The 17,099-nt window shown below is 43.5% G+C and overlaps 1 protein-coding gene across 1 annotated transcript; it reads left to right on the forward strand.

The window, feature by feature from the left end:
• Window positions 1-2,950: 2,950 nt before the first annotated feature.
• Ptges3 (prostaglandin E synthase 3) lies at window positions 2,951-10,826 on the forward strand. The gene is made up of 7 exons (XM_051170536.1): window positions 2,951-3,084; window positions 3,446-3,515; window positions 5,023-5,121; window positions 5,599-5,688; window positions 8,644-8,706; window positions 9,460-9,484; window positions 10,327-10,826. Exons 1-7 carry the CDS (start codon window positions 2,951-2,953, stop codon window positions 10,344-10,346), a joined length of 501 nt encoding a protein of 166 aa, XP_051026493.1. The 3' UTR covers window positions 10,347-10,826.
• The last annotated feature ends 6,273 nt before the right edge of the window (window positions 10,827-17,099 follow it).

The following is a 17,099-nucleotide window of genomic DNA, read 5'->3' on the forward strand; positions in this document are numbered from 1 at the left end:
GGCGATTATTATGTTTTGTAACTAGATAGTAAAGATTTTGTTTATGTATGAGCATGTAGGTGTCCTTATGTAGATGGCAGTGCTGAGAACTGAACACAAGTCTTTGGTAATGGTTGGTAGATTCTATTTTGCTTTTTTCAAAACAGTTTCTCTGTAGCTCTGGCTGTACTGGAACTCACTCTGTAGACCAGCCTGGCCTTGAACTCAGATCCTCCTGCCTCTGCCTCCCGACTGCTTGGATTAAAGGCATATGCCACCACTGCCTGGCTTTATTGAAGGTTGTTGAAATGCTGAGCCATCTCTACACCATCATCCTATTTTTCCCCAGTTATTTCAAGTAAAAACAAGAATTTGTCACATTTGTATGTGCAGAGACTTGGTTTGTAAAGAGGCTATTCTAGTCTGACCTGCTATGAGAAGACAGGTTGAGTCTCATCAGGGAATGTACAGTTCAGCTAAAAGGTCTTTCCTGACCTAGAGGGCTCACATCTGGTCTGCTGTGAAACCTCACAGTTAAGCAAGAGTTACTTTGGCTGCTTTTATTGTCTAGGAAATGGTTCTAATAGAGATGCTCTCTTTGTCTTCTCATCTATGGCCTCATCTCCCCTACAAGGGCTCTGGCCATATTGGAGGTTTAAGGTTTGCGCTTTGGGGCCGAAGAGATGGCTCAGAGGTTAAGAGCACTGACTGTTCTTGCAAAGGTCCTGAGTTCAATTCCCAGCACCAGGTGGTGGCTCACAACTATCTATAATGAGATCTGATGCCCTCTTCTGGCCTGCTGGCTCACATGCAGGCAGTGCACTGTATGTGAATAATAAATCCTTAAAAATAAAAAATAAAAAAGATCGTGCTTTGACTCAATTATCTTCTAAAACCTGTTTCCAACTAAATAATCTCATTCTGAGGTGCCATTCAGACGAGCAGAAAAAAAAGTGGGCGGGAAACAAGTCAACCCATAACATTGGTTACTTGGTGTGACTTGAGAGGCTAACTTTCCACTGCTTCTCTTTTCTTCTCTTTCTGTTTTTTTCGGGGGAGGGGTGTTTATTTTGTTTTTGATTTTTTTCAAGACAGGGTTTCTTGGTGTAGCCCTGGCTGTCCTGGCCTGTCACTTTGTAGACCAGGCTGGCCTCTAAATCATAGTGATCCACCTGCCTCTGCCTCCTGAGTGCTGGGACTAAAGGCGGGTGCCACCACCAGGCTGATTTCTGTGTCTTAAATGATGAGTGAACAACAAAAGAAAAGTTGATTGGTTATGTGGTGGCACATGCATTTAATCCCAGCACTTGGGAGACAGACAGATCTGTGAGTTCTAGGACAGCCAGGGCTATGCAGAGAAACCCTGTCTGGGGAGGAGGTTGCAGGAGATCAGTTTGGTTTCCAGAACCCACAAGACTAAAAGAACCAACTAACTGCAAGTAGTTCTCTAACTTTCTACAGGCACATTTGTGGATGGATACCTGTGTGTACACACAAAAACCATAAAATAGACCAGTAATAACTTAAATTTGTAAGTTTTATAAGGGAAAGAGGTATTTGAAATCTCTGGTACCAAATCAAACTGAGTGTGTGAGGTACACCTGTAATTACAGTATTCAAGAGGTGGGACAATTCTTTCACTGCAGGCCAGCCCACACTTAAACAGTGAGGCCCTGTTTAAGAAAAGAAGAAAAAGCCAAGGCTGTGAGGTACAGTAGACAATAAGCTCTGCCAACAGGTACTAAAGAGATGGTTTTTATTCTGGCCAGCTATTGTCATTGCAAGTTGGGAAGCTACCATACATATGTCATGGTTTGGTTTGGTTTCAGTTTTTCCTCTGTAGATGAGGATGGACACAGATCCACCAGCCTCTACCTCCCGTGCCCGGGGTTAAGGGTATTCACCACTAGGTGGGTCTGGGTTAGCACCTCAAGTAGTAGAGATTGGTTACAAGTGTTCCTCCCACCCCCCTCTACAAGAGTAGCCAGTCCTCTGTACTACTGAGCAGCAGTCTCTCAGCTCTTGTTCTGTTAGTCTCCTGAGTTCTGAGATGACACATGGTGTACCTTGCTGGGTATTTCTGTTCCAGGCTTTGCTGCATCAGACACTGCACATGTTGGGAAAGCATGCCACCTGGCTACATTCCTGCTAATTCTAAGTTTCCTTTCTTTCTGGGTTTTTTCCCCCTTCGATATAGGGGTTTCTCTGTGTAGCCTTGGCTGCCCTGGACTCCTTTTATAGACCAAGCTGGCCTTGAACTCCCCGAGATCCACCTGCCTCTTCTGTCCTGAGTGCTCAGGTTAAACGAGTACACCACCACGCCCAACTTTTACTTCTAAATTCCTAATGTTGAAAGCAGGGCTGTAAAAATAGTACATTACTTTGAAAGTGGCTTAGTTCTCTTTATAATTAAGTGTATGTATCTTAGTTTCAGTAGTAATGGCTTAAAATATCTTGTGATTGGATAGAGTTAAATGTTAGATTTTGGCTTTAAAAGTTCCTGTTACACTAACACTGCTGAGTACAGCAGCTATAAAAAAGAGTGGTTTTGGTTGTGTTTGGTTTGGGGTTCTGTTTGTTTGTTTGTTTGTTTTTTGAGAGAATTTTTCTACATAGATTTGGCTGTCTTAGAACTCACTCTGTAGACTAGACTGGCCTCAAACTTAAAAGATCCCTCTGCCTCCATAGTGCTGGGATTAAAGGTGTTAGCTACCACCACCTGGCTTGTTTGTTTTTAAAGACTGCTTTCTGTTGGTAGGCAAGGGAGCATCAAGTGTTGAAGGCTAACATGGGCTACATGAGCACCCTGCCTCATTCCCCCACCTCCCAAAATAAAATCCCTAACATGGAGTTTGAAGTCCTCCAGAAATTGGTTAGAGCCCTTGGAATGTAGGGTGCCTGTAAAGTAAAACCTGAACTATGATGAAGAGAGAAATGGCTGTGAAGTTAAATGTGATGAGTTCTTGCTGGAATGTATCATTTTCTCTACAGGCAGCCTGCCTCTGCAAAGTGGTACGATCGAAGGGACTACGTGTTCATTGAATTCTGTGTTGAAGACAGTAAAGATGTTAACGTAAACTTTGAAAAATCCAAACTTACTTTCAGGTAATTTTCCTTTTGTCTTAGCTAAAGTGACTTACTGTGATGAAATACTGTGACCTTGGGGTGGAAGGGATTTATTGGGCTTACCCAGCCACTGTTAATCATCAAAGGAAGTCAGGGCACAAACTTGGAGGCTGATGCAGAGGCCATGGAGGGGTGCTGCATGGAGGGCTGAGCAATATAGCCTGCTTACTTTTTTGTTGTTTTATTTTTTGAGACAGGGTTTCCTCTGTGTAACCTTGACTGTCCAAAAAATTTAAAAAAAGATAATGGAGTGCCATAGCTTGTTTTCTTTTGCTGAAGTTATATCTGATCTTCTATTTAGAGAGGCTTATTTTAATTCCACACTCTCTTCTTTTTTTAGTTGTCTTGGAGGAAGTGATAATTTTAAACATTTAAATGAAATTGATCTCTTCCATTGTATTGATCCAAATGTAAGTAGTATTGATGCTTTAATTCTGACTTAAATTATGAGGAAATGAGTCTGCTGGTCGTTGTCTTATCTCCTTCCACCCCCACCCCAGAGACACCATGGCCACTGCAACTCTTAGACTTGGAGCTGGCTTACAGTTCAGGGCTAATCCATTTCGTGGAGGGAACACTGGCTGGCGAAGAGGCACTTCCCAATAGTGCCAGTCCCTATGAGCCTGTCATTCAAATGAACACAATAGTAAACATTAAATCTGCATAGCCTAAGAGTTTAGAGGCTGCTCTGTTGTGCAACTTCCCTTTCTACGTGTTTTTTTTCTGTCACTAGACAGATGACAGTAATTTGAAGTGTGTCTTCTCAAAAAATCAGAAGATTTTAGAAAATATAGGGAACGAATTGAAAAAAGAACCAGTTAGGTGAGTTGTACCTATAAGTCGAACTTTCAGAAAGTTGGGGCAAGACAGCTTTTGCCTACATAGAAAAACCAGCCAAAGGAGAGAGACAACACTTAGTGTAGAGAGTCCCTCACATACTAAGAGGATCCTGAGTTCAAGACCAGCAGGGATATGCAGTAATGGCCAAATTATGGAAATAAAGCTTAGTGGTGGAGTTGTTTCCCTGTGAAAGGGGAAAGTAGGATATGGCATAATTCAAGTGCTTATTTCTATACCTTCCTTATCTGGTCACAGTCCTTATTCTGAGAACCTCCTGCTCTGTGCTGTGTAAACACTGCTCCCTAATTGCCTTCTGATATGCCAATAAAGCAGCTTACAGCCAACCGCTGGGCAGGGGCAGGGCTTTGGGGGAGGAGTTAAAGAGGAAGTAGGGGATTCAGCCCTAGGAGAGGTCTAGGAGACATCTGGAAAGAGGAGTTCAACAAGGAAAGCCACAAAATACAGTAGTTCTCTCTGGGAGGAAGCCAAATTAGCTTAGAGGGTTAAGAATACTGTTAAAACTGTTTAGTTCTTGTGCTGTGAAGCTTGTTAATATAATACAGTCTCAAATATTTGTGTGATAGCCGGGTTAAGGGAGAAGCTGAGAAACAGTTTTATACAAATAACCTTAACAGCAGAAAGAGATGGGCAGCAGGGCACCTTCCTATAATCTTAGCAGTCTGAGAGGCAGAGCTCAGTGAGACCAGCCTGATCTGCAAAGAATCCAGGACAGCTAGGGCTACACAGAGAAACCTGAAACCACTACCACCCCAAAAACAAAGGAACGGTTTTTTTGTTTGATTGGTTGGTTGGTTTTGGGTTTTGTTTGGTTTGGTTTTGGTTTTGGTTTTTTGAGACAGGGTTTCTCTGTTTAGGCTTGGCTGTCCTGGGCTCACTTTTGTAGACCAGACTGGCCTCGAACTCACAGCAATCCGCCTGCCTCTGCCTCTTGAGTGCTGGGATTAGGAACAGGTTGGTTTTTTTTTTTTTTTTTTTTTTTTTTTTTTTTTTTTTTTTTTTTTTTTTTTTTTTTTTTATCATGATAGTAGAGACAATGGTGTGATGCTTTTGTTTTAGGATTCCAAGCATAAAAGAACGGACAGATCGATCTTATGTTGTTTGCGAAAAGGAGAGTCTGGCCAGTCGTGGCCTAGGTTAACAAAGGAAAGGGCAAAGGTAGGTTTTTGTTTTCTGTATTTGACATTTAACCTTTTAATAAGAATTAATAAATATGTACTTGTAATATGGCATCTTTATAATAGTATAAAAGATGGTGTTCTATTCTTGGATCTCAATGAATGTCACAGAATCAGTCCCTAGTTGATACCATAGTCTTTTTGGGTTTTGTTTTGTTTTTCGAGACAGGGTTTCTCTGTGTAGCCCTGATTATTCTGGTCTCAGCAGCCTAGGGGTGGCCCCCCTGCCCCCCCGCCCCCCAGGGTTTCTTTGTGTGGTCTTGGTTGTCCTGGACTTGCTTTGTAGACCAAGCTGGCCTTGAACTCGAATCGATCCTCCTGCCTCTGCCTCTGGGTGCTGGGATTAAAGGTGTGTGTCACCACACGCAGCTCTCGTGGGTTTTTATCTTTGGTGCTAACTCTGTGTCCCATTAGTGATTACAAGTAACATGGAGGTGATGTTCTTGTTGATCTGTAGCTTAATTGGCTTAGTGTGGACTTCAATAACTGGAAAGACTGGGAGGATGACTCAGATGAGGACATGTCTAATTTTGACCGTTTCTCTGAGGTAAGTTCTCTACCTGCCCCATAATGCTGTTTTTGTTGTGGTGGTGGTGGTAGTGGTTGTTTGAGAGAGAGAGAGAGAGAGAGAGAGAGAGAGAGAGAGAGAGAGAGAGAGAGTGTGTGTGTGTGTGTGTGTGTGTGTGTGTGTGTGTTTTAATTGATTGATTGGTTATGTATACAGTTTTCTGACTACATGTATGCCTGTACGGCAGAGGAGGGCACCAGATCACATTATAGATGGTTGTGAGCCACCATGTGGTTGCTGGGAATTGAACTCAGGACCTCTGAAAGAGCAGCCAGTGCTCTTAGCCTCTGAGCCATCTCTCCAGCCCCCTACTTTCTTCTTTCTTTTTAAAAAATTTTTATTTACATAATTTATTCAGATTACATCTCATTTGTTAACATCTCATTCACTCCCTCTTTCATCCTATTCCCCTCCTCTAGGTCTGTGACAGAAGGGGACCTTGTCCCCCACTATCACAATCACAGCCTACTAGGTCTCTTCCTGGTAACCTAATTACTCTTTCTCTTAGTGTTACCAGGCCTCCTCACCAAAGGGAAGTGGTCAAATAGGGGGCAATAGAGTTCATGTCTGAGTCAGTCCCTGCTCTCCACACAATTGTGGAGAATATGGTGTCCATTGGCTAGATCTGAAAAGGGGTATTAGGTTTACTGCATGCATTGTTCTTGTTTGGTACAGTAGTTTGAGCTGACCTGCCTGGGTCCAGATCCGCCAGCCTTAATGGTCTACTTTTTTCATTTTAATATGTATGGTTGTTTTTTGCATGTGTGTGTCTGGACCACATGGGAACCTGGTGCCTATGGAGATCAAAGCACAGTGTCAGAATCCCTGAAAATAGAGTTACAGAGGGTTATGAGCTGCTTCGTGGTTGCTGGAAATCAAAACCTGGTCTTCTGCTAGAGTAACGGGTGCTTTCAACTAGCCCCTCAGAGTCACCTTTTTTTGTTTTCGAGACAAGTTTGTCTGTGTAGCAGCCCTATCTGTCCTGGAACTTGGCTCTCTAGACTATGCAGATAGCTGTGAGTTCAAGGACAGCCACGGCTATATAGTAAGACCTTGTCTCTGAACAGAGAAGGATTTTTATGTAAATTTCACAGATATCTTACTGTGACCACAGCAGGGAAATAATTTTAAGGAGGGATGTGATTCAGGTAGTGCTTGCTCAGCTTGTATGAGCCCAAATTTCATTCTCAATCCCCAGAATTTTTGAAGCCAGAGGTGATAGCACAGACTTAGTAAGTGGAGAATCAGGGTTATCATCAGCTACAAAGTAAGTTCAAGGGCAGACTGGGCTACACAGGACTGTCTCAAAATGAAGAAAGATCCTAACGTGTGTTTAACTGGTTACTGAGCATCTCAAATGGTTCTTACTCAGTAGCGAGAGAGTATTTTGTGCCGTCATTGACGGCTTTTGTTCCTTTCACCTCCTGACTGCTGCCAAATACGATATTGCTGTTGTCTAGTCAGCACCTGGCCTTTGTAGGGGACAGTGTCTCTCTTTGACATTCTATGTAGTTAAAAATGCACTGAGATTTGCCTTCCAAGTGCTGGGCTTAAAGGTGTGCGTCACAATGGCACCTTCCTTCCTAGTCTTCCCTCAAGAGACTGAATATGAATAGTCCATAATTTTAAGGCTGAGCATGTTACTCTTGTTGCTTGTCTGGCTAAGTACTTTTGTGTACATGGAAGCCAGAAGAGACCATGGGATCCTCTGGAACTGGAATTACAGGTGGTTGTGGTCCTCCTTCATGTGGGTGCTTGGGACTGAACCCAGGTTCTCTGGAAAAGCAGCCAGTACCTTTAAATGTTGAACCATCTCTCCAGTCCCACTTTCACCCTGATATGTCTTTTTAAACTGTCTTCTTCAGTCCTGAAATCAAGTATTAAGTTATTAGTTTTGTTTGCAAGGTGGCATGTAAACAGTTTATTTCCCTTAAATCTAGGTATAAAGCTTTTTCCTGTCGCTGGGTGGTGGTGGCACAGGCCTTTAATCCCAGCACTTGGGAGGCAGAGGCAGGTGGATTGCTGTGAGTTCGAGGCCAGCCTGGTCTACAGAAGTGAGTCCAGGACAGTCAAGGCTACACAGAGAAACCCTGTCTCTAAAAACCAAAAAAAAAAAAAAAAAAAAAAAAAAAAAAAAGGCTTTCTTCTGTCTTCGCCAAGGCAGCAGAGTTGCTTGGATCGCCCTGCCTGGGCTTCAGAATCACATCCCATCTTCAGAGAGGCTATTGAGGAGCTTGGTGCCAAACCTGGTAACCTGTTTATGATCCCGCCTCCACACTGTGTTCTGTGGTATGCACCACATGCCTGTCTGGTCCCTTGAAGAGACCAGAAGAGGGCATGTTGTTTCCCTGGAACTAGAGTTACCACCTTACCAGCAGTGTGACTCAACACGTGGGCTCTGGGAATGAACAGCAAGCGCTTTCAGCTACTGAGCAGTCTCTCCCGGCCAAGATGGAGAATCTGTAACTGCAATTAAATCTGTTGATGTTCATTCTGTTTGTTTTAGTTTTCCCTTTACCTCCAGGGGTAACAGTTATACAGAGGGATTTTTCACCCCTGTTCTCTCTTGGTCCCTGTTGGAGGCCATAAAAATGTGAAATTCCTCTGGAGTTGTAAGAGCTGTACGTTGTTAGAATTTTAACAGTTTAATTTTCTGCCATATGTAGGTATCTTGCTCTAATTTAGCTTTTTTGAGACAAGGTCTCATGTAGCATGCTATGCTGGCTTCTTAATATGTAGTTGAGGGTCTTGAACTTCTGAAGTCTCACACCACCACACCTACCTACTTGTACCTTCCCTTGTGTTCAAAAAGCAGTTTCCCTTACGGAAATCAAAGTACTTATCCTTGATGCTGAATTAAAAACTTACTCTGCCGTGTGTAGCTTTAAAAAGCTTTTTTTTTTTTTTTTTTTTTTTTTTCCCTCCTTCAAATAGATGATGGACCACATGGGTGGTGATGAGGATGTAGATTTACCAGAAGTAGATGGAGCAGATGACGTAAGTACATGAGGCCTTGTTTAAATAGTGAAAGGCAGTTACTTTACATGGTCCTGTATGCTCAGCAGCTCTCCTGCCAGTGCTCATTGAGCCCTACTCCCACTCCCTGTCTTATTTCTTAACATCTTAAAGGAATGCTAGGTTTTGTGTGTGTTTGATATATCCAGTTTTTAGAGATTTTTACCTACTAGGGAAATTGTGTTTTTGTGGCTCATTAGGGATCATATTTTTAACAAGTCATTATATAAAGGTCAGAGTTAAGAGATTATCATTACCAAGGAGGTAGGATTTAAAGCCAGGTCAGTGACACTAGTAATAAAGAAATGTCAATGTGTGTTAAGAGGAGGGTGTATTCAACTGCTTTAGACATCATTTCTTCAACAATCTGTTAATATCTTGACACAGAGTTTATGTAATGGGATAATTCTCAGCTTCTGTTCGTAGAATTAGAATTTATTGTCTTCTTCCTTTCATCCACTGCCAAGAGAGGACAACAAAGTTGTAGGAGAGTGTGGGGTGAGCTCAGCTCCATCAAGAAGCACACAGCACTTTTCACAGGAAGATGGTGCTGCTGCTACATGGCTGTGCACTTTAGGAAATTGAGGTCTTGGGTTTATCATTAAATTCCTAGGATCCATGTAACTATACTCTGCTGCTGTAGTAAGGAAAAAAAAAGCTTAGAAATTTTAGGATAAGTTATTCTGTTAACGTATGTATGATCAGCTTGGTAACCTTTTAATTTTTCTTCTTTAGGATTCGCAAGACAGTGATGATGAAAGTGAGTGTCTTGAGTTTTGTTTTGTTTTCATTTTTTAATTTTTCTAGTGCATTGGTTGTCTGCACTGGGGCGAGAGTTTTAGAGCAGACACCATCTGTGGCTTGATTGTTTAAGCTAAAGGACAATTTAGTTTGTTTTTCAAGACAGGGTTTCTCTGTGCAGCTCACTCTGTAGACCAGGCTGGCCTCGGGCTCAGAGATCCGCCTGCTTCTGCCTCCCAAGTGCTGGAATTTAAGGCTTGCCACAAACGCCTGGTTTATAACTATTTTATGTTCTGTGTTTTACCTACTTGGGTCTGCACTATGTGTATACATGGTGTCTGGAGAGAACAAAATACAAGCACTCAGGAAGCAGAGGCACACAGATCTCTTGAGTTAGAGGCCAGCGTGGTCTACGAAGCTAGTTCCAACACAGCCAAGGCTACATAGAAAACCAAAACAGAAATCTGTCAGAGCCCTTAGAATTGAAGTTACAGCCAGCTGTGAGGAGAAGGCTCAGGAGGCAGAGGCAGGCGGGTCGCTGTGAGTTCCAGGGCAGCCAAGGCTACATGGAGAAACCCTGTCTTGAAAAATAGAAAGAAAAGAAAGAAAGGAGAAGGCATTTTCAGGAATGAAGACGGGCTGGTGAACTAAGGAAAGAGCCTAAAACGCCGGTCACAGTTCTTAGACACCTCTTTTCCTCTTTTAAGATGTGGTTGCATGCTTTTACAAGTGCTGTTAGGGAGCTCTGTCTTGTAAGCGGTAGAGTCTTGTAGTTCTCTTGTTGACCTTGCTAATTGTTTCTAAAAAATACTTTCAGATCTCTTGTTGACCTTGCTAATTGTTTCTAAAAAATACTTTCAGAAATGCCAGATTTGGAGTAAGGAATGTTGTCATCGCCTGGATTTTGAGAAAGAAAAATAACTTCTGCAAGATTTCATACTGAGAAAATCCCTGAGGTGATGGTAGCTCTAAAGGCAGATGCTGTACTTGCCTCCTTTAACCCGTTTTTCAACCTGGATTCTTTTTTTTTTTTTTTTTTTTTAAAGGCTTCACTAAGGGTTGATAACGTACCATTGTATGGGGCAATTTAAGTCAGCTAAGGCAATATCCTTATGCATGAACATTTCCCAGGATTCTATAAAGCAGTTGAGATCCCAGGCAACTGATACAGCAGCTCTGATGAATAAACATGTTCACCTAAGTCTTCTCTCTTCATAACACAGTTATTTACATCTTAGGAAGGTCTCGGCTTAGGGAAAGACACAGGTGTAGATCCTAGACCATGACTTGAAGGAGGCTGAGACAAATTTGCTGATATCCTAAAATGATAGCTTGCCATTCTTCCAGTGCACCCTTCAGAATTATTCCACTAAAGTTTATTTTTCAAAAATATATACATCATTGTAAGTGATCACTTGTCAGTGTTCAGGTGTATTTTAGCTAAAACTAGTGAATGCCCTAACTTAGATGGTTTTGAAGCCTATACCTTTGGTATTGTTTGGCCCTTTTACATCTCTTAGCATGGAGGACTAAGAAAGCTGTACATTGTTGCTTGAGAGTATGTACATTTTAGAACAGATTTGTATGTGCACTGTCAGTATGGCAAATGAGTGGAACATGTTAATACACTATTGGATTTTTTTTTTTTTTAATTTCCTGTTTTGATTTCAGCTTATGCCCTGGCTGGAAAACCTCAATTTATGTTCATGACAGTGGGGATTTTTTAAATGTCTACATTCTTTCTAATAAACTGTTGGAAGATTTCTTGGCTGTCCTTTTAAGTGTCTTTTTGCTGTAATTTGATGTATTTATCCCTTATTGGAATGGAGTTTATTTCTGAGGGTAAATTTGGGGCCGCTCCTGTTGGAATAGAGGCTTGCTGTACTGTCACAGGAAACCCTGTAACATGGGACTGTAAAGGGAGGCTGTGGGCACACCATGCAGCAACTGGATACGTGTTGTGACTCGATTGAAATAAAACAGAATGTATTGTCCTCCTGTACCATCTTTAAGCTCCTGCAGTGTTGCCTCTTTCCCAGCTTCTGAAATCTGTGTAGCAGGAATGCCTTGTGTTCCAGGCCATGTTATATGAAGTGCCAAAGATAGAGATGTTAATTCCCTAGTGACTTCTGTGTGTGCGTAACTCAGAAGTCAGAAAAGGATGTATTTGGGAAGGTGGCTCAGGTGGTAGTTGTCAAGGTTACAAAGTGAGACTTAACTCTGGCAGCGTGGCAGCACACTAACATAGGTTTCAGGACAACCTAGCAGAAACAAAAGTATGCTTACAATTAAGCCTGCCAACCTGAGTTTGACCTCCAGGACCCACATGGTGGAAGAAACAACCAACTCTGCTAGGTTCCAAGATGGCCAGGGCTACACAGAGGAAACCCTGACACACACCACACCGTGCTCCAGGTTTATGCAGGTCTCCTCAGATGCAAGAAGACTTTAAGCCCTTGCAGTTAACAGGTTGCTCCATGTGTGTCTTGGAATTTGAACCCAGGTCCTCTGAGCAGTTAGTAGGTGCCTTTTCCTGTTGAGCTATCTTAACTTAAATGGGCAAGAGGGGTTGCCCAGCAAGGGTAGAAGACCATCTCAGGCCCTGGATACTTCATTCACATTGATTATAAACCTAAACTAGAACTCCAGTCCTCATGAGTGTCAAGTGTTCTAACTGCTGAGCCAGGATCAGAGTTTGAGGGCAGCCTAGGCTATAAGCAAACTAAAAAGGGAGTTTAGAACAGAAGTTAACCTGTGCGGATACTATGGTGTGTACCTATAGATAGGAACATAAGATAGGGTCTCACTGTGGAGTCCCGGCTGGCCTGGAATTCACAGCAGGCTGCCTCTGCCTCCAGAGCTGGGAGTGAAGGCACACTCTACCACACCTAAATGTTAGCAATCTAGCTGGGGTTTGGACATACGCCTTTGAGCCCAACACTCGGGAGACAAGCCAGCCTGGTCCACATAAGACCCTAGTTTTAAAAAATTAGTACATTTACAGCAAAAAACAGTGCAGCCTGGCCACTCACACCTGTGGTCCTAGCACTTAGGTGCGGGCAGGGCAGTCCTTCATCCTTGGCTACATAATATTTAAACAAGGCTGGCCTAAAAGGCTAGTCTAAGTCTGTTTTAGTGTGAGCCTGGGTTCAGAGCAATGCTTCCTGTTAGAGCAGAGGGAACATTAGTCACAGATAAGTTGGAGCTTGGGAAAATGTTACACACTTTGTCCTTACAGAAATTCTGCTAGGCTGAGCAACTATCCAGCTTTGTTTTGTTGGAATCCGGTGGGTGGGACAGGTAGCTATGCCTTATTTTAAAAAGTAAGATGGACTCTAATGTGGCTGAAACTCCAAGGACTAGTCTCACAGCTTACAATAAACATTCCATGTTCTGCCAAGCGTGCTTGTGCATTCCTTTTGTCCCAGCACTTGGGAGACAGGCAAGCAGATTGAGGCCAGCATGGTGTACATGGCTGGTTTTGGTAGACCTGGGCTGCATAGACCCTGTCTCAGAAATGGGGGCAGAAGGGGTGCGAATAGAAGCATATGATACATTTAATTTTAGAACTGGACATTGACTCTAGTTACGCCCATACAACAGGAAAGTGCTCTACCCCTGAGCTACACTTAGGCCTATTATAATGCACTTATTTCTGAGCAAGGAAGTGAGATTTAGGCAACAATATAATCTATAAGGTATTTTCTGAGTGATGTGCATTTATGTACCATGTGTATGCAGTGCCTGTGGAGTCCGAAAGGATGTCAGCTTTCCAGAACTGGAGTTACAGGTGGCATGAGCTGAGACTGAACCCTGATCCTCTGCAAGCATTCAACCTGAGCCATCTCCATCCTCAACCCCTTAGCTGCTCTCAGCCTGTAGGCTGCAACCCTTTCACAGGTCACATTTCAGATATTTATATTATGATTCATAACAGGTGGCAGTGGTTCTCAACCTTCCTAATGCTGTGACCCCTACTGCGGTTAGTTGTTCATGTGCTAACCCCACCATGAAATTATTTTCATTGCTACCCTGCTGCTGTTAATAAATCATATCTGTTTTCCAGTAGTCTTAAGACCCCAAGAGGCCATGCCCTGTACACAGGTTGAGAATATTAACGAGAGCACGTTCCTGTACTATTGTGCTAACAGTACGATGGACATATCCAAGCCGTAGTCTAAAGGGGACATTGCATGTGTCTGAGGGATGATCCCTCCCCCCTGATTTGTTTGTAGGTGTTTTGACTATATGTATGTGTGTCCCTTGGGAGTACTGGGAATTGAATCTGGGTCCTCTGGAATTCCAAGGCTCTGAGCATCTCTCCAGGCCCATGTTTCTGCTTTTTGATTGGTTCCTGCTGAGAAGCTTAAATGGATCTTGATTTAGCAGTCCTGCTACCACCAAGTGCTGGAATTACAGGCATGGCCCCAGTATGGTCAGCTCTTTGTGGTATTGAGGTGCATTCTGTGGTCTCCTGTGTACTCAGCAAGCACCCTACTTCTGGGTTATAACCACCAGCTCTTGGTTTCACAGTCCTTGGTAAAAGTTGGATTTCAGGGCTGGAGAGATGGCTCAGCAGTATCTCTTGTACAATTTGGGTATCAACTAAGAAATACAGGCTTATCTCAACCAAAGCTAAGCAAAGATATTTTTGTTTTAGTATAATTTTAACAGGTCTGATTTCAGTGAAGAGTGGACCAGGGATATAGCTAAGTGGTGGAATGCTTCCTAAATTCAGTCCCCAGCACTTGGGGCGGGGCGGGAGGGGGCACTGGTGGTGGTGTCAAGAGCTTGTTGCATGGAAACATTGACAACAAAGAAATTAACAAAATTAAGAGTTAACAAATGTGAGCACAATGGGTTTTCTTTTTTTTTCTTTTGGTTTTTTGGTTTTTCAAGACAGGGTGTCTCTGTGTAGCCTTGGCTGTCCTGGACTCTCTTTGTAGCCCAGGCTGGCCTCGAACTCACAGTGATCCACCTGCCTCTGCTTCCCAAGTACTGGGATTAAAGACGTGCGCCGCCACGCCCGGCCACAATGGGCTTTCAAAAAAAAAAAAAAAAAAATGTCTATGTCTTGGGAGACATGTATGTAAACCAATTGTATACTCAGTTCCACTGATCAAGTGTTGTCATCTGACCTCTGGACATCTAGCCATGTATGTAGTACACACTCATACACAAGCAAAACACACAAAATAGAAAAATACTTTTGAAAGTCTTAAGTCCCCAGGTAGGAGTGGCACACTCCTTTAACCCCAGCATTCAGGGAAGCAGAGGCAGGCAGATCTTTGTGAGTTCAAGGCCAGTGTGGTCTACAAAGTAAGTTCAAGGACACATAGAGAAACCCTAGCTCAGAACATAAAGTCTTATTCCCTGTATACGAGTGTTTGCTTTGCATGTCTGTATGTGTACCACACACGCTTGGTTCCAGAGGAGACAAGAAAAGTGTGCCAGATCTCTTGGTACTGAGGTTACAGACAGTTGTGAGCCTCTTGTGAGCACTGGGAGTGAAACTCCGGGCCTCAGCAAGAGCAGGCAGCTCTGAACCACTGACCCATCCTGCCTAACCCTAAAACAAAAGTAAATCGGATGGTTCAGCAGTTAAGAGCACTGGCTGTCCTTCCAGAGGACCAGGGTTCAATTCTCAACCTCCACTTGAGTTCCAGGGGATCCGATACCCTCATACAGACACATGTAGGCAAAACACCAGTGTACCAACGCTCCCTTAGCCAGCCAAGATGACGCATACTTAATCCCAGCATTTGGAAGGCCGAGGCAGGCTGAACTCTGAGCTTGCAGCCAGTTTGGTGTACAGAGCAAGTTACACAGTGAGACCCTGTCCCAAAAGGGAAAAAGCGGGGGCTGGAGAGATGGCTCAGCGGTTAAGAGCAGTGGCTGCTCTTCCAGAGGTCCTGAGTTTAATTCCCAGCAACCACATGGTGGCTCATAACCATCTATAATAAGATCTGGTGCCTTCTTCTTGCCTGCAAGCATAACACTGTATACATAATTTTTTAAAAAAGGGAAAAGGTTGGGATTTTTGAGCTGGGAATGGTAGCATATACCTGTAACTTGGGAGGTAGAAGTGGGAGGTTCAGGGTTCAGGCCAGCCTTGTTTATAGAACAGTAAATCAGAAGCCAGCAGGGTATGTGGTGAGACTGCCTTAGTCCCTATCCCGGTGACCAGAAGGCAACTCTTACAAAAGAAAGTATTTAATTGGGGGCCTTGCTTATAGTTTTAGATTAGTCCATTGTTTTCAAGGTGGGAAGCAGACAGGCATGGTGCTAGACCAGCAACTGAGAGCCTCAGAGCCTACCCCCACGGACACCCTCACCAAGGCCATACCTCCTAATCCCTCAACATGTGTGCTCAGGAGGCAGAGGCAGGTGGATCACTGTGAGTTCCAGGCCAGCCTGGTCTACAAAGTGAGTCCAGGACAGCCGGAACTACACAAAGAAACCCTATCTCCTAAAAAAAAAAAAACTTTAAAAAAAAGAGGGGGGGGGCAGGCTGGAGTGTTGGCTCAGAAGTTAAGAGCACTGACTGCTCTTCCAGAGGTCCAGTTCAATTCCCAGCAACCACATGGTGGCTCACAACCATCTAGAATGTGATGCCCTCTTCTGGCCTGCAGGTGTACATGCAGGCAGAACACTGTATATATAATAAATCCTTTTTTAAAAATCCATTCCCTGGGGACTAAGCATTCAAATATATCAACCTATGGGGGCCATTCTTATTCATACCACTACAGAGACCCTGTCTCAAAGTGGGAAAGCTGGAGGCCTAGATTGATACAGCTCAGCAGTTAGGAATGTTGTTCTCCTAAGATTCTATTTCCAACACTCACGTCAGGTGGTTCACAAGCATCTATAACTCCTGTTCCAGGAGATCTGATGCCATCTGACCTCAGAGAGGACAGGCATATGTGCAGACAGAACACCCATACACATTAGCACAGAGTGTCACGAGTAGTCTTGTGATAGAGGACAGAGGCAGGAGGTCCGTGAGTTTAGGTCAGCTTGGGCTCCACAAAACTGTCTCTGAAGGGGTGGGGCTGTATTAACAGCTTGGTTGTAGAGTGCTTGTCTAACGTGTGTGCAGCCCCAGAACCACAAACACAGTCCTGTGCTTGGATACGGACCATTCAAAGTATCTTCCACAGTAGTTATGTGACTTTCGAAATTTACTAATACTAATTAGTTAATTCACTTATTTTGCGCAAGGTTTTACTATGAAGCCTTGATAGGCCTGGCGCTCCCTATACAGACCAGGCTGACCTAAAAACACATTTATCTCTCTCTACCTCTGGAGTCCCTGAATAAAGGTGCGTGCCACTGTGCCTGGCATTTTTTGTTGTTGTTTGTTTGTTTTTTAAAGACAAGGTTTCTCTGTGTAGCCCTGGCTGTCCTGGACTTGCCTTGTCAACCAGGCTGGCCTCAAACTCACAGAGATACACTTGCCTCTGCCTTACCACGTGCCGGGACTAGAGGCCTGTGCCAACAGCCTGGTTGTTTTTGTTTTTTTAGATAGGGTCTCTTTCTTTTTCTTATTTATTTATTTATTTTGAGACAGGGTTTCTCTTATAGTCCTGGCTGTCCTGGACTCACCCTGTAGACCTGGCTGGCCTGGAACT

The sequence above is a fragment of the Acomys russatus genome, chromosome 28 (assembly GCF_903995435.1).
Source record: "Acomys russatus chromosome 28, mAcoRus1.1, whole genome shotgun sequence".
Classification (NCBI taxonomy): Eukaryota; Metazoa; Chordata; class Mammalia; order Rodentia; family Muridae; genus Acomys; species Acomys russatus.